Source organism: Ambystoma mexicanum, chromosome 12, assembly GCF_040938575.1.
Source record: "Ambystoma mexicanum isolate Mex_15411 chromosome 12, UKY_AmexF1_1, whole genome shotgun sequence".
Taxonomy (NCBI): domain Eukaryota; kingdom Metazoa; phylum Chordata; class Amphibia; order Caudata; family Ambystomatidae; genus Ambystoma; species Ambystoma mexicanum.
The window spans coordinates 43,834,947-43,848,241 of record NC_090936.1 but is presented as its reverse complement, the minus strand read 5'-3'; the positions used below and the strand labels follow the sequence as shown (position 1 = coordinate 43,848,241).

At 48.1% G+C, this 13,295-nt stretch overlaps 1 protein-coding gene across 4 annotated transcripts in view; it reads right to left on the bottom strand.

Moving 5' to 3' along the window:
- Positions 1–13,295, bottom strand: part of DOCK4 (dedicator of cytokinesis 4) — a 2,129,281-nt gene that overhangs the window by 550,618 nt on the left and 1,565,368 nt on the right. For all 4 annotated transcript variants that reach the window (XM_069627915.1, XM_069627916.1, XM_069627917.1 and 1 more), the window contains exon 32: positions 9,305–9,390. In XM_069627915.1, the coding sequence (XP_069484016.1) occupies positions 9,305–9,390 (86 nt within the window). The remainder of the gene's footprint in view (positions 1–9,304; positions 9,391–13,295) is intronic.

The following is a 13,295-nucleotide window of genomic DNA, read 5'->3' as shown; positions in this document are numbered from 1 at the left end:
GTCGCATTTCCTGTTTAGGCTGGTGGCGAACAGATCTACCTGAGGGGTTCCCCAAAGGGCGAAGATCTCTTGAAGGACTTCCTGAGCTAGCTCCCACTCGTGGGAGACTGTGTTCTGCCTGCTCAGAGCGTCCGCTGTCAAGTTCTTCTCTCCGGCTAGGTGAACTGCCGATAGAGAGATTCCTTCTTGGATTGCCCAAAACCAGAGCTGCATCGCCTCTCAGCACAGGGGTAGTGATCCTACGCCTCCTCTTTTGTTGAGGTAATGCATGGCCACCGTGTTGTCCGTCATTATCAGGACGTTCTTCCCTTGTACAGCTGGCAGGAAAGCCTTCAACGCAAGTCTGATGGCTCTCAGCTCTAACAGGTTGATGTGTAGTCTGGACTCCGATGGAGACCAACGACTGCTGATGGTCAAGTCGTTGGCGTGGGCTCCCCACCCCGTGAGTGAGGCATCCGTGACTACTGTTATCTCCGGCCAGGGTTGCCAAAACTGTTCTCCTTTCAGAATGTTCTCCTGACAGACCCACCACTGAAGGTCTCGAGCCACCCTGCCGGGAACCTGAAGAAGATCTGTCATTCTCCCTGAGAATTGTGACCACTGAGTCCTCAGTGCCCACTGGAGGGATCTCATTCTCAGGCGAGCCTCTGGCACAAGGAAAATGCAGGATGCCATGAGGCCTAGCAACCTCAAAAAGTCGAAGGCTGGGAGACGTTGGGCATGCTGGAACTTGGTAACCATCTGTAGAATATCTTGAGCCCTCACCTCTGGTGGCGAGGCTTTTCCCAGGGAAGTATCCAGGATCGCTCCTATGAACTGGAGTCTCTGCGATGGTATCATTTGTGACTTCTTTAAATTGAGGGAGAAGCCCAGTCGAAATGGCACACGTGATTTAGCTGGATCTGAGCTTGCTCCGGAGAAAAAGCCCTGATCAGCCAATCGTCCAGGTAGGGGTAGACGTGAATCCCTTCCCTCCTTAGACTTGCAGCCACTACCGACATTAACTTGGTGAAGACCCTCGGGGCGGAGGTCAGCCCAAATGGCAGTACTCGAAATTGATAGTGAGAGTTGCCAATTGCGAACCTCAGGTATTTCCTGTGTTTGAGATGGATAGGCACATGGAAATAAGCGTCCTGAAGGTCCAGAGATACCAACCAGTCCTGAAACTGAAGGGCCTGGAGGATCTGAGAAAGAGTGACCATCTTGAATTTGTCTTTTCTGAGGAATTTGTTCAATTCTCGCAAGTCCAAGATGGGTCTCAGTCCTCCGTCTTTCTTCGGAATGAGAAAGTAAGGGGAGTACCAGCCCTTGTCCCTCTCCGCTACAGGTACCCATTCTATGGCACCTTTCTCTAGCAGGTCCAAAATTTCCTGCAAGAGGAGCGGATCTGGAGCTTTCTGAGAGCTGATCCCCAGTGGATGACTCTGAGGTATACGTAGGAAAGGCAGGCAGTAACCTTGGGCGACTGTTTCCAATGCCCAAGCATCTGACGTGATAGCCTGCCATACCGCCAGATGTTGAGTCAACCTGCCTCCTACAGGTGTCCTGTGAGGGGAGTCCTCAGAGTGGTTTTGGGGCGGCTGATGCAGATGCCGATGGTAAAGAGGCACCTGCTGTTGCTGCGGCTTTAGAATATCTACCCCGTCCACCTCGGGTAGTTCTTCTTTGACCCCTTTGAGCCGGTCGGCTTCTACCTCTTCCGAATGCGGAGTAGAAGCGAAAGGACTTGCCCCTTGCAGAGGTTCCTGTGGGACGAAAAGGAGTCTGACGGATTGCAGCTCCTAGGGATTTTGCTGCAGCTTTTGAAGTTTGCAGTTTCTCTAAACTGTCATCCGCCTTTTTCCCGAACAAAGAAGAGCCATCGAATGGCATGTTCAAGAGCCTGGCTTGCACATCTGGGGCAAAACCTGACTTTCTCAACCAAGCGAATCTCCTGGTTGATGTACTTGCCGCCATTGCTCTGCTGATACTGTCAGCCGAATCAATGCCCGTCTGGAGGGATTCGCACATAGCGTCTTTACCGTTCTGTATAATATTCAGGAACGCATCCCTTTCTTCTCCCTTCGGGATGCAGTCAGCCGCTGTAGAAGCACACTCCCAAAGTGTATGGCTGAACCTAGCAAGGGTGCAAGTAGCATTAACAGACTTTAACGCCATGCTACATGCTGAAAAGACTTTCTTTGCCATAGCATCATATTTTTTATCGTCCCTGTCCTGTGGGACTGTAGGATAAGCCGTCTTGACATCGGTAGAGGATGCTGCTTGTACCACCAGACTTTCTGGGGATGGATGTTTAGACAAAAACTCTGGGTCTGTGGAAGATACCCTGTACTTTGCAGACAGTTTTTTATTTACTGCTGGTATTACATCTGGGGTTTCCCAGTTTGTCATGATCTTTCTCTGAAGAGCTTTATGAAAGGGCACCACAGGATCCTCTTGTGGGCCTTTGTCGAGAATATCCGTGAGGTCATCTTGCTGGAAAGATTGTGAAGGTGCAGACCACCCCATGAACTCTGTAATCCTGGCCATGTAGGGGGTTTTCAGCATGCTCCCCCGTGTCTGGCTTAGCAAAATCCACCTCAGGGGAAGTGTCTAACCCACTTGCCTCATGTAAAGAATCATGAAGATCCTTTAATCTGCGCTCTTCAGAGGAAAATTCCTCTCTAACTGGGGTTACAGGTCCCTGTAACTCAAATGTGTCTTGTTCAGACAAATCACCCTCTTCTAAAATTGAGGATATAGTTCTCAATTGTTCTGAACTCATAAAGGGAGTAAATCCCATTTCCAAGGCAGAGGGTGCCGAACTTGTCATTATTGGCCTCGAAAACGTCGATGTCGTCGACGCCGACGTCGAAGGCTTCGAGCGTGGCGTCGAAAACAGAGGTGGAGGCCTCGAGGACCTCGACAGAATTGGAATTCTACTCGACAATATCGACGCCATCGACGTCGAGGGCCTGGGGATAGTCACTGGATGTGTGGTCACCGTGACTTTTCTTGGCGTCGACGCCGGTGTCGAGGCCGGCGTCGAGTCGACAGACCCGTGTGTCGAAGGTCCCTTCGACAACGGCGTCGAAGACATCGACCTCGACGTCGACGGGACCTTCGTCGACGGCGTCGACGGAACCTTCGAGGAAGGTTTGGAGGTCATAGTCCTGCTCGAGGGTTCGAGACGCGCTCGAGAGGTTTCTTTCGCCGGGTACTGCGACTCGCGGCGTTTTTGACCTTCGGGTCTTTCGACCAGAGCATCGCTCTCGGCAGTCTTCGAGGGGGTCGAGGCCGCTTTCTCCAAGACGCTCATCATATTTTTTCGGAATTCCTCCCATTCAGCCCGGGAACTATGTTTCGTGGGGCAAGGGATTCTTTTTGGCGAAACAGAGGAAGAGGAAGACGGAGAAGGGGATCTTCGACGTCTCCTCTTCAAGTGCTTCGATCTCGAGGAGTGATGAGACCCACTCCGAGACCTGGAGCGCGAATGGTGACGAGGAGACGAATGTCTCGACTTCGTCGACGAAGAAGAAGCTTTAAAAGTCTTACCTTTCTCCAGCTTCCCCCTACGCTCCTTCAGGGCCTTAGCTGTCATGGACATACAGTCCTCGCATTCCGAACAATGGTGTTCAGCTCCCAAGCACCACAGACAATTTCTGTGAGGATCGGTCAACGACATCTTTTTCCCACAATCTCGACATTTTTTGAAGCCGGATCGAGGAGTTGTCGGTTCCGACGAGGAAGCCATCGAGTACGGATCGAATAACTCGAGGTAAATAGGATTAATCTGACTAAGAACTGAGCAACGGTATTCCGAGGCACCGAGTAAGCGCGGAAAAACGGAACTGAGCAACGGATGCTGCGTGCGGCCTTTATAGGCAGGATGACGTCGAGCGTCGATACGGCGGCTGTCGAGGGACATTGACTCGAGGGATGTCGACGCGCAGCGCCCTCTAGAGAAAAAAATTTTCCGAGGCCAGCAGAGCTGGAGGGATATATCTAAGATGAGGAATACGTCGGAGGACACAATCCCTTCGAATGGCCCTTTATTGTACTAGTTTGATGTTAGTTGAGTGATTATACTGGAGTGAACCTACACTTCTGTTTGTGACTCCTAGAACCTTGCTATCTGACTTCAATACAGATTGGAAGAGGTTTTGGAGGCCAGGTAGGCGCTGAAATTACTACTCCTCCCCCCACCAGTTTGAGTGACCCAATCCTGAAGTTCCACATACCATGACAATTTGTCGTTCCTTAATGACAGTAATGGCAAATGGCCAATGATTCACAATACACTGAAGGTCATTCACAGTATACCATTGGACCTAATTTGTACACCCTCTGACCTGCTGACACAGGTGATGGTGATATTATTCACAGCAGACTAATCAGATTAAATATGCATTGGTACAAAGAGATCACATCTCACCTGCTCTCCGCACCCTCCACTGGTTACCCATTGGACTAAGAGCCACTTTCAAAACCCTGTGCATCACCCCCCGAGCACAGCATAAGGCCGGCCCGACGTACCTCCAAGAGAAGACTATGCGCTACAGCCCAACATGCACACTAAGATCAAGCACAGCCCTCCTACTAATGATCCCGGCCTCTAATTCAGCCAGTTTTGGTGGGTCAGCCTACTCGACCTTGGCACCAACTCTATGGAATTCGCTACCTCCCCGTATTCGACATAACCAGGACTACATGGCCTTCTGTAAAGCGGTAAAAACATGGCTCTTCCCAAATCCGTGAAAGAATATGCCCAAGGCCATAAACCAATCCGCCAATGACCTAAGTCCAGTGAAAGTCAACACTAACCTGAAACACAACAGGAGTGCCACGGAAGACAGCTGACCAATTAATTACCTCACCCCGGAATAGCAGGAACATTCAGGGTACAAAAGTTGGTGCATAGATCAGGGATTTCCAGCCTATGCAGTTGCAAGCTGCACACACCTGCCTCAACCACCAAAGCATAGTTGGTGCTATCGGATCAATAGAGGCATGCCCTGCCTACCAAGGAATAACCTACAACCAAGCATTGGTAGCACGAAGCAACTAAGCTTGGCTACAACCCTCTGGAAAAATCATACAATAACCAAATGAAGCACCCAGTAACCCAGCTTAATATCCCCCCAGGGACCTGGAAAATGGGCCCTCCGAGTTGGACTACAAAGAGTCTGATAAAGGACGGTATGACTAAGATAACACAACATACCCCACCAATCATTTTACCTTGCACTGAAATCCACTACCACGAACCACCAGTGCAGACACAGGCAGCGCACTGAGCTCTGAAAAACATCCCAAGCAAGGGGGTCACCCACCGATAACAACAAAACCTCATTCCTACCAATATGCTCACTCTCCACTTTACAACACAAACAATAGAACGCAGCTACACCCCTCGATGAATTCTTCCTAGCTGAACAGATACATACATCGCTCATAAAACACCTCAATAAACCTGGAAAAATGCTGCTATACCCCATGAAAGAAATCAACCTATTCGTACACGTAATGGGAACACATGCCCACGGCAGCCAGAATGCAGACTCAGAATCTACTCTCCTTGCTGCACACACTACACTGATCTCTGACATCCGCTGCACCACACTTAACATTAGATTGCAGCCAACCCACGCAACCCACTCTAGCTGCTCACATACCAAGTGCACCCAAGCACTATTTACTACACCAGTCTCTCAACTGATGCAGACCATAGTCCCCGATAGCATTCAACCCACAGCGCTTTGACATCATACCAATGGTACATAAGGCGCTATAGAAATGCACTACAACATAACATGATATAATCAGATACATGCGAGTCGTGTAATATCCATGTATGACTGTGGTTTTATTGATGTTCTGTTTTACAGTGTGTTGTGCTCCTGAAGAAGGGGAAATCATGCCCGAAACACGTGGAGCATTCTTAGCCTCCCTTGAACATCACGGATAAAGAGGCTTCGATTACTTCAGTGGAGTTTTTTGTGTTCGATGTGTTGTTGGAAATAAAGATGGAAATGATCAAACTGTACTAATAACATTGGCTGATTTCTCAGCATGAAGGTGTGTAGGGGACGGCAGTGTCCATAGACACCTTTGTTAAATGCCTTATATTCATGGAAGATACTTGGTTTATATAGGAAGTTTATAATGGATGCCAAATCGAACCTTCTACTAGCCAAAATATTGCATTATAAGCTTAATTCAAATCAAAGCTTTCCTCAACATTGGCGAGAAATGTGATCTCTGATGAATGCAGCTGAAATCTCAGTAGACTTACTGATCTCGAATCCAAATAAAGATAAACTAAGGTCATGGCAATTAGACTGGATAACTACCTTGGAAACTTACAAGATATATCATTCGCTTTGTAGAAGAAAAAAAATCGGACTATTGAAGCCTATCTACTTAAATGTCCTGTTCCAAAGTATCCACATGTATTCATGCGTGGTTGAACCTATGCAAAACAAAACGCATTCAAGCTCGGAGACCTCAACATTCAGAAAAGTGAGAACTTCAGTCGTTTCTGCTGCACTCATGATCAAACCGCGACCTTCGAGCATTTACTAACTAAATGTCCAAACCTGGCAGCCTTGCGCAGTCTTCTAATTAAGCCACACTTTGAAGGCTACAGAAATGTAACATCAGAAAGTTTATGGACCCAACTTTTTCATACCAATATATCTAGGGTACAAAAAGCAATTTCGAGGTTTATCACCCTTTTAGGAATTGATAACTGATATTTTTCATATGGTGATATGTAACGGACCTTTGTTGCAAACTTTTGTTTGAAATGAATAGGATTTATGGCTCTATCGTTTCCTGCCCTCATTTCATGCACTATTTTATGTCCAATATCGTGTGTTGTTTCATTGCTTAACTCATTTACTTGCTTTTCTTTTTATGCAATTCTAATTGTAAAAAGTGCAACCATCTATGTATTTCTTAATTATTTGAAGGTTGTTCTCAACCTTAACAATAAATTAAAAAAGATTGCACACCTTTTGTTGTACTGTGCAATCATCTCTCACTTAGATGCAATGTATCCATTTGTATTTTGTCTTATTATCTTGAAAGCATGGGCTGGATTTCGCTTTGGTGGACCAGCGTTGGAGGCCCCGATATAGAGAAGACGGCAACATCAAAGAGTACAAAGATTACAAGATTCTGCTGAAGTAGGTCTCTGATGTGCTGCGCTCAAGGGACACCGAGTGCAAATAAACCGTGAGATGGAAAACCTGCCCGGGAATACTTGGGTTTTATCACCGCTGGCAGCCTAGGAACTAAAATGGAGTCCAGGCAACTAAGTCTGGAATGCACGGAATTCCCCAGGAAGCGCAAAGCATGGTTTGAGCCTAGGTATGTGTCTCTGCGTGCACAGCTTCGAGGCTGCATGGAGTGTGCTGGCGCTTCTTTTCACTCCCGGCGTGCCAATCTCCTTCCTAGGGGACCCAGCAGACCCCAAGAAGAAGCTTGCATGTAAAATAGCGCGCGTGCAACAGGGCGACCCCGTGCAGCTGGCCGCAAAACTACGGCAATGTTCATTAACAAACATTAACAAAACAAATCGCGGTGCCAGCCCCAGCTCCCATTTCGTCTATGCCAAACTTCCTGGGGCCACATTCGCAACGGCAGCCAGTTCTGGGGTGCAATACCTCGCTGGCAGTCCACGCTGCGCCAAATGAACTAGCACCCCGAAAATGAGTGCGGAAACAGGAGACGTGTGCTCTGCTAAAGGAATCGGGTTAATCAGAGTCTTTAACCGACGACCTCCATTACAGCTTTACCTTGTGCATCTTTCAAAATGAGCCTTAAAGAATTCCCCCATGAGATGCTGGCTATCCTGGAATTGTCAGCACCGTGCCATGCGTTCCGATTGCCGACACCGGCGCATGGCGGTGAAGTTACATCACAGATTTAAAAAAAAAATCTAATTAGCCAAGTGCATTGGTCGGCAATCTGCCAAAACAATCTTTGCAAGCAGCAGCTGCCTACCAACGTCGCTACATCTTCCGGACATTGGCATAGGCAGGACCACTGACATATATCACCCCTCCCCCACCACACACTGTAAGGAAAAGTCCATTTCATATATAAAAAAAAATTAAAAGCCAGGCCAACATCAGCCCTTCAAACAGGCACCGCTGGAATCGGGTCACCCACATGTGCCAGAACATGCAAGCCACGCACCCATCTCCTCCAGTGCTGCCCACGCGGCGCCCTGCACCTGCCTTTGCGGCCGCAGAGACGGTGCACCTAGGAAAATGTTTTGATGGGATTAGCTCAAAGCGAACACCAAAAATGCACCAAGACTGTTTGCAGAAATACAGCGCGGGAAACGGTGGCCAGCGCTTCATCGTCGGACTGTGAAGCAGGCGTGCAAATGTGCCAGGTCATTCCCAGCAAGAGGCAGAATACGAGCTCATCTGGCAGCATAACACAACACTCATGTTCAGTATAAGGTAAGTGCGAAACAGAAGAAACGCCGTGAAAATTAAGAATGCAGCATTGCACAGGAGCCTCACCTCGCCATCTCGGTCACTTAGTCCCGTAGCCAACCTTGCCAAATGGACTCTTCGCGTCAATGCCAGCGGTGCCCGTGCGCGCACAGACCAGCCTTTGTGGCTCGCCGCCTGTGCCCTTCTTCCGACTGGCACACGAGCCTGCGGGGCTCCCCCATGGCCGCAGGGGACAGCGGGAGCACTGGAGAACAGAGCCGTGTTATCCCCGCTCCTGCGTGGGCAGCGGCACTCGGCAATCGATGGCACGGAGCGCGGCGTGCCACAGAGCGCACGGCACGGGCGCAGGCGAGCCTGCACCTGGCGATGCGCAATCGGCGCGCAACACACACACAAGCTGCCGGGATACCCGCTTTAGGGCACAACGGGGTAAAGTAGCCACGGCACACCACACATTTGCAATTACTCCTGGGTTACTCCGCAGAAATAGCCGCGCATGTCGTCAGCATAACCTCCACACAAGCAGCGCACGCCGATTTCCCTCCCTCCCTCCCGAAACCAACCCACCCACCAGGCCATCACATGCCTCTTTTCTGGTTTTTGGAACAACGTGTGTTTTAATGGCATATTATTTCAGATAAAGCGCACAGCGGACCCACATACTGTTAGCCACTGCACACACTACAGCAGCAGGCATGCCTCCGATGTGCAACATCTACTGGTCGCCTGCCCCTCGTCGTGCGGGGGGGGGGGGGGGGGTTCGTAAACACACGCGCGCGCGAACGCGCCGTACAGTATCTGCTGCACCGCGCCTGGTGCATAAGTTCCAAGGGGTTAAATACCCTACTCACATGCTGTTGAAAAGCTCTCGGTACGTTTCGTCGCCTTTGCCTTCCGACATCAAGCTGTCCAGCTTGTCTATCAGCTTGGCTTCCACCTGAAAGAGAAGCACAGGGCAAGGGTTAGTGGTCTCGCAGGGTATGCCATCCCCATTGCCCCGCTGCTGGTGCTAGGTCATACCCCCGCTACTCCGCCCCACCCCCAAACCCAGGAAATATGCTTTTCTCGGTGCTCTTTGAAATGGAGCAATGTGACTTTAAACTACCGGCGGAGTACCATTTGCTGTTTCGCCGGCATCCATCTATTTATGGATTCAAACAAAAAAGCGTGCAGCACTACATCGCCTGCGTTCTCCCCGCAGGGCTGCAGCTCAGAAGCAGCCACCATTTTTCAAAGCTTAATGCTAGGAGGTGGGGGTGGGTGACAGGCGCCCGGGCTTGCCAGCCTTCTGCATGATTACCCGAATAAGCATTTTTATGAAGCTAGGTTCCAAGGATGAGGGAACTGCCATCAGGCAGTGCCACCATACGGCCTGCAGGGTTTCATGCAAAGAGGGTATGTGTCACACAGTCACACCGGCTGCACTTATTCGACTCATGTGTGACCCCTGACACCACTTTACGTGTTGCAGTTAAGTTTCCTACAATTATAAGTTTTGGCCTAAAAGCCCTGAAATGCAAAGTGGCAATCTAGGACTGGCTCACGATGGCACGAGTGTTTTCGGGGTCACTTTGCATCTGTGTTTATACAGTATGGGGGCAGAGAATGCAGACTCAGTGAGACTACACTGGGGGCGGGGGGGATATTCTGTTTCCTGCCACCTCCGTCATATACATTCATTAAAATGTTGAGTAATATCAAACAATGCATACATAATTTTTTTCATATGCATTTGTTGAGAGGCAGATGAATACGTCATCCATAGCTTCTGTACCTCCCACAGTTCAATATTGTACAGATGGGGAAGGTTACTTACTAAGACAACCGTACCACCCTTCTCCCAGGCAGGTACAGCAGAAGATGGACACTAAAGCTGAAGGTGGCACAAATAACACGAACCAACATTTTAACAATACATGTGCATGCATTAGACACAAAGGAAATGCACAATCAACATGAAGAACGCAAACACATGCATTTATAGATGAAGAACTTTGACATGCTATCCATAAGACATGAAGAACGCTAACACAAGCAACGTATAAACTGAATGCAACATGAACGACACTCGAATATAGTTCACTAACATAGAAATGCACCAGTAATGGCAGCCATGTTTTCCAAAATGGAAGCCACAACACGCTTCAAGGGTTACTATCAATAAGGGAGGATAGGAATGTTGCACATAATGCACAAGATAACAATTCCTGAAGTCACAAGCCATATATTCTCAGATTAATTAAAAATAGTACCTGGCGACGGGGGGGGGGGTGGCGGCTTACCAGCCAATGAGGAGGGTTGGAACGGGGTCCTTACCACACAGGTTTTAACCCCGCTACAAGCCTCCTCAGAGCGGGAGGCTGCCATCTTCCCTCGCCGGGAATCAGGTAAGTGCGCTCCCAGCATCCCCTTCCACCCACCACACTTTTCCAAATATTTTGGGCCCACCTCCCCCTCCCCACTTACCTGCAGCACAGCTGCGTTGTCCCAGGACTTTTCCCAGCACATCTCTGGCATGGGATTAGCTGCCATGGAAATAGTTCTACCCTTTCGATGGTGGCCATTTTGTTTGCATTTTTACATTGGCCACCATGGAAAGGGAGAAGGGACTATGTGTAGTCCCTTCAGCCCCATCCCTGGCAGCGTTTTTTTCCCCTTTTTTTTTTCTCAACGTTCTCCACTCGAGAAATAAAATGCAATTAGTACCCCCCGTACGAGGTGCACAGGTCCTAATAGCAATAGAACCCTCAGAGGGGGGCATTACCAGTGTGGTAATGCCCCCCTCCATGGGTTCTATATCTTAAGTACAACCAGCCTTTGCAGGCTGTTGCAGGCCCACCTTAAGCCAAGACTCTAGAGTGTCCCCAGTTTTAAAAGAAACCATAACACTCACGATATTAGCTAAAATCCAAATAAATGCAGGGTGAAATAATTCAAAACACGGTCCCATCGCACGACTCATAATTGAAAAACATTGTCTATTCATTAGCAGCAAACACAGAACAGACCACTGCCTTACTCCTTTCACATATCCTCGGACATGAGACCCCACACAGGGCCAAATACAAGGAGATCACCCTGGCTTGTGGCGTAGAAATGAGTGATGGTATCTTCTTTACTTGAAAGGAAAAGAGTCTGTGGACCTCTCCCCACCTACTCTTGTCTGGCTCATGTTGCAACAACCTGTCAGCTGTCCAAGGTTCGGTAGGAAGAAGCCAACCAATTAGAATCCTTAATATTAGACCGACCATTACGTATTATGCCAACCAATTGCTTATTGTAGAGATTATGTTTTTTTACTGTTATTAATTGATATATGGTCTCAGGAGGAACCACCAGACAAGCATTACCCAACCAGAAAGGTAACCCCTGTAGAATGTATGTGTAGTCATCAATATTAACCAATCCTCGTATCCCGTAGGTTTTGGGAACTAAGAGTACAGTATGATGTCGGTTATGCTGAATATTGAACATATACATTGTTGTATTTGATAAGCATAATGACAGTATCAAGACTTTTTATGCATGTATACTGTCCCTGCTTTATTTTGATGATAAGTAAGCTGGGTTTTGCCTTGCACGTTGTCTATTTCCGTTATTGAGTCCGGTTTGATGTGGCTCTGAAACCTCTGTGTAATTTGGGACTTTCCAGGACGTCTTAACATATGGTAGCAGAGGTGATGTTTTGCTAGGTGTCATCGGACTGTCGGGGTCTCCCTGCCGCGTTCCTGAAGGCTGCAGAGGTGACCAGTGGAGAATGGGATTGCGCATCACACAGAGAGGTTGACAGGAGTCCCTTTTAGAGAAAGTCCTCTCCGGTCATCGCAGGCCGCCCCGTGGGGCATCAAGGGTCGCTAGGCTGATAGGGGAGACCTAACGCCAAAAACCCTCAGCGGTTCCATGGATGTAAGTATGATATTGGCCTGGCAAAACAGAGGGAGGGAATTGTTTTTATATTGGGAGATTGTGATGAAACGAAGAGATAAAGGATAAAAGAGATAGCTTCTGACAAGGGTCAGGAAATATCACGAGGTACATCTTGTTATGGGGTAATAATAAGAGAAGAATACCTCACCAGGAGTTGGGAAGATGGCTGTAGTATATTTATTTGTGTAGTAATTGCTGACACCACCCTGATGTTGTAAGTAAGCTTAGGCTTTGTTTAAAGTGGACGTTTTGTGTATATTGGTATATATTGTGAAGTACGTGAAGTTGTGGTGTGTCAGGAGATAATGCAATATTTCTGTGGGGACAGTAAACTGGATGTTGCAGTACATGACATTACTTTCAGTGGAAGCAATAAGCTGAATGCAAAAATACAGACCGCAAATGGAAATGCACACTGAGCACATTTAAAATGAGTCACTGCAGGGTGAATAGATCATCTGGCCAGCTTGCACTGTATACACCTATTAACCCAACTAACTGACTAACACTTCCCAGTAATTAATGATTTACCCTTCACAAAAACAGTGAAAAATGAGTCAGATGAAATGGTAAAAAAAAATAATGTGCTGTTTTACATTGGAAGTTTAAACGTGCAAGCAGCACTTTGCTTGCACCTCAATCGTTGAATCGTGCAAGCAGCAATTTGCTCACCTCCTACTCCTTTACACCCTCTCCTCCCCTTTTATCCTTCCTCCTGCTCTTACTTAATCTTATTCTTCCCTCTCATCTTCCTCACACCCTCTTGCCACCCTTCTGACTTCCACTAACATCTCCGCTCATCCCTCCCATTCCCTCTTATTCCTTTGTCCCTCTTCACTCCCTCCTCAACAATAATGTAAATTGTTCCTTACACTGTTTTCGAGTTGTGTTCCAATGACCATATTATGTTTATTG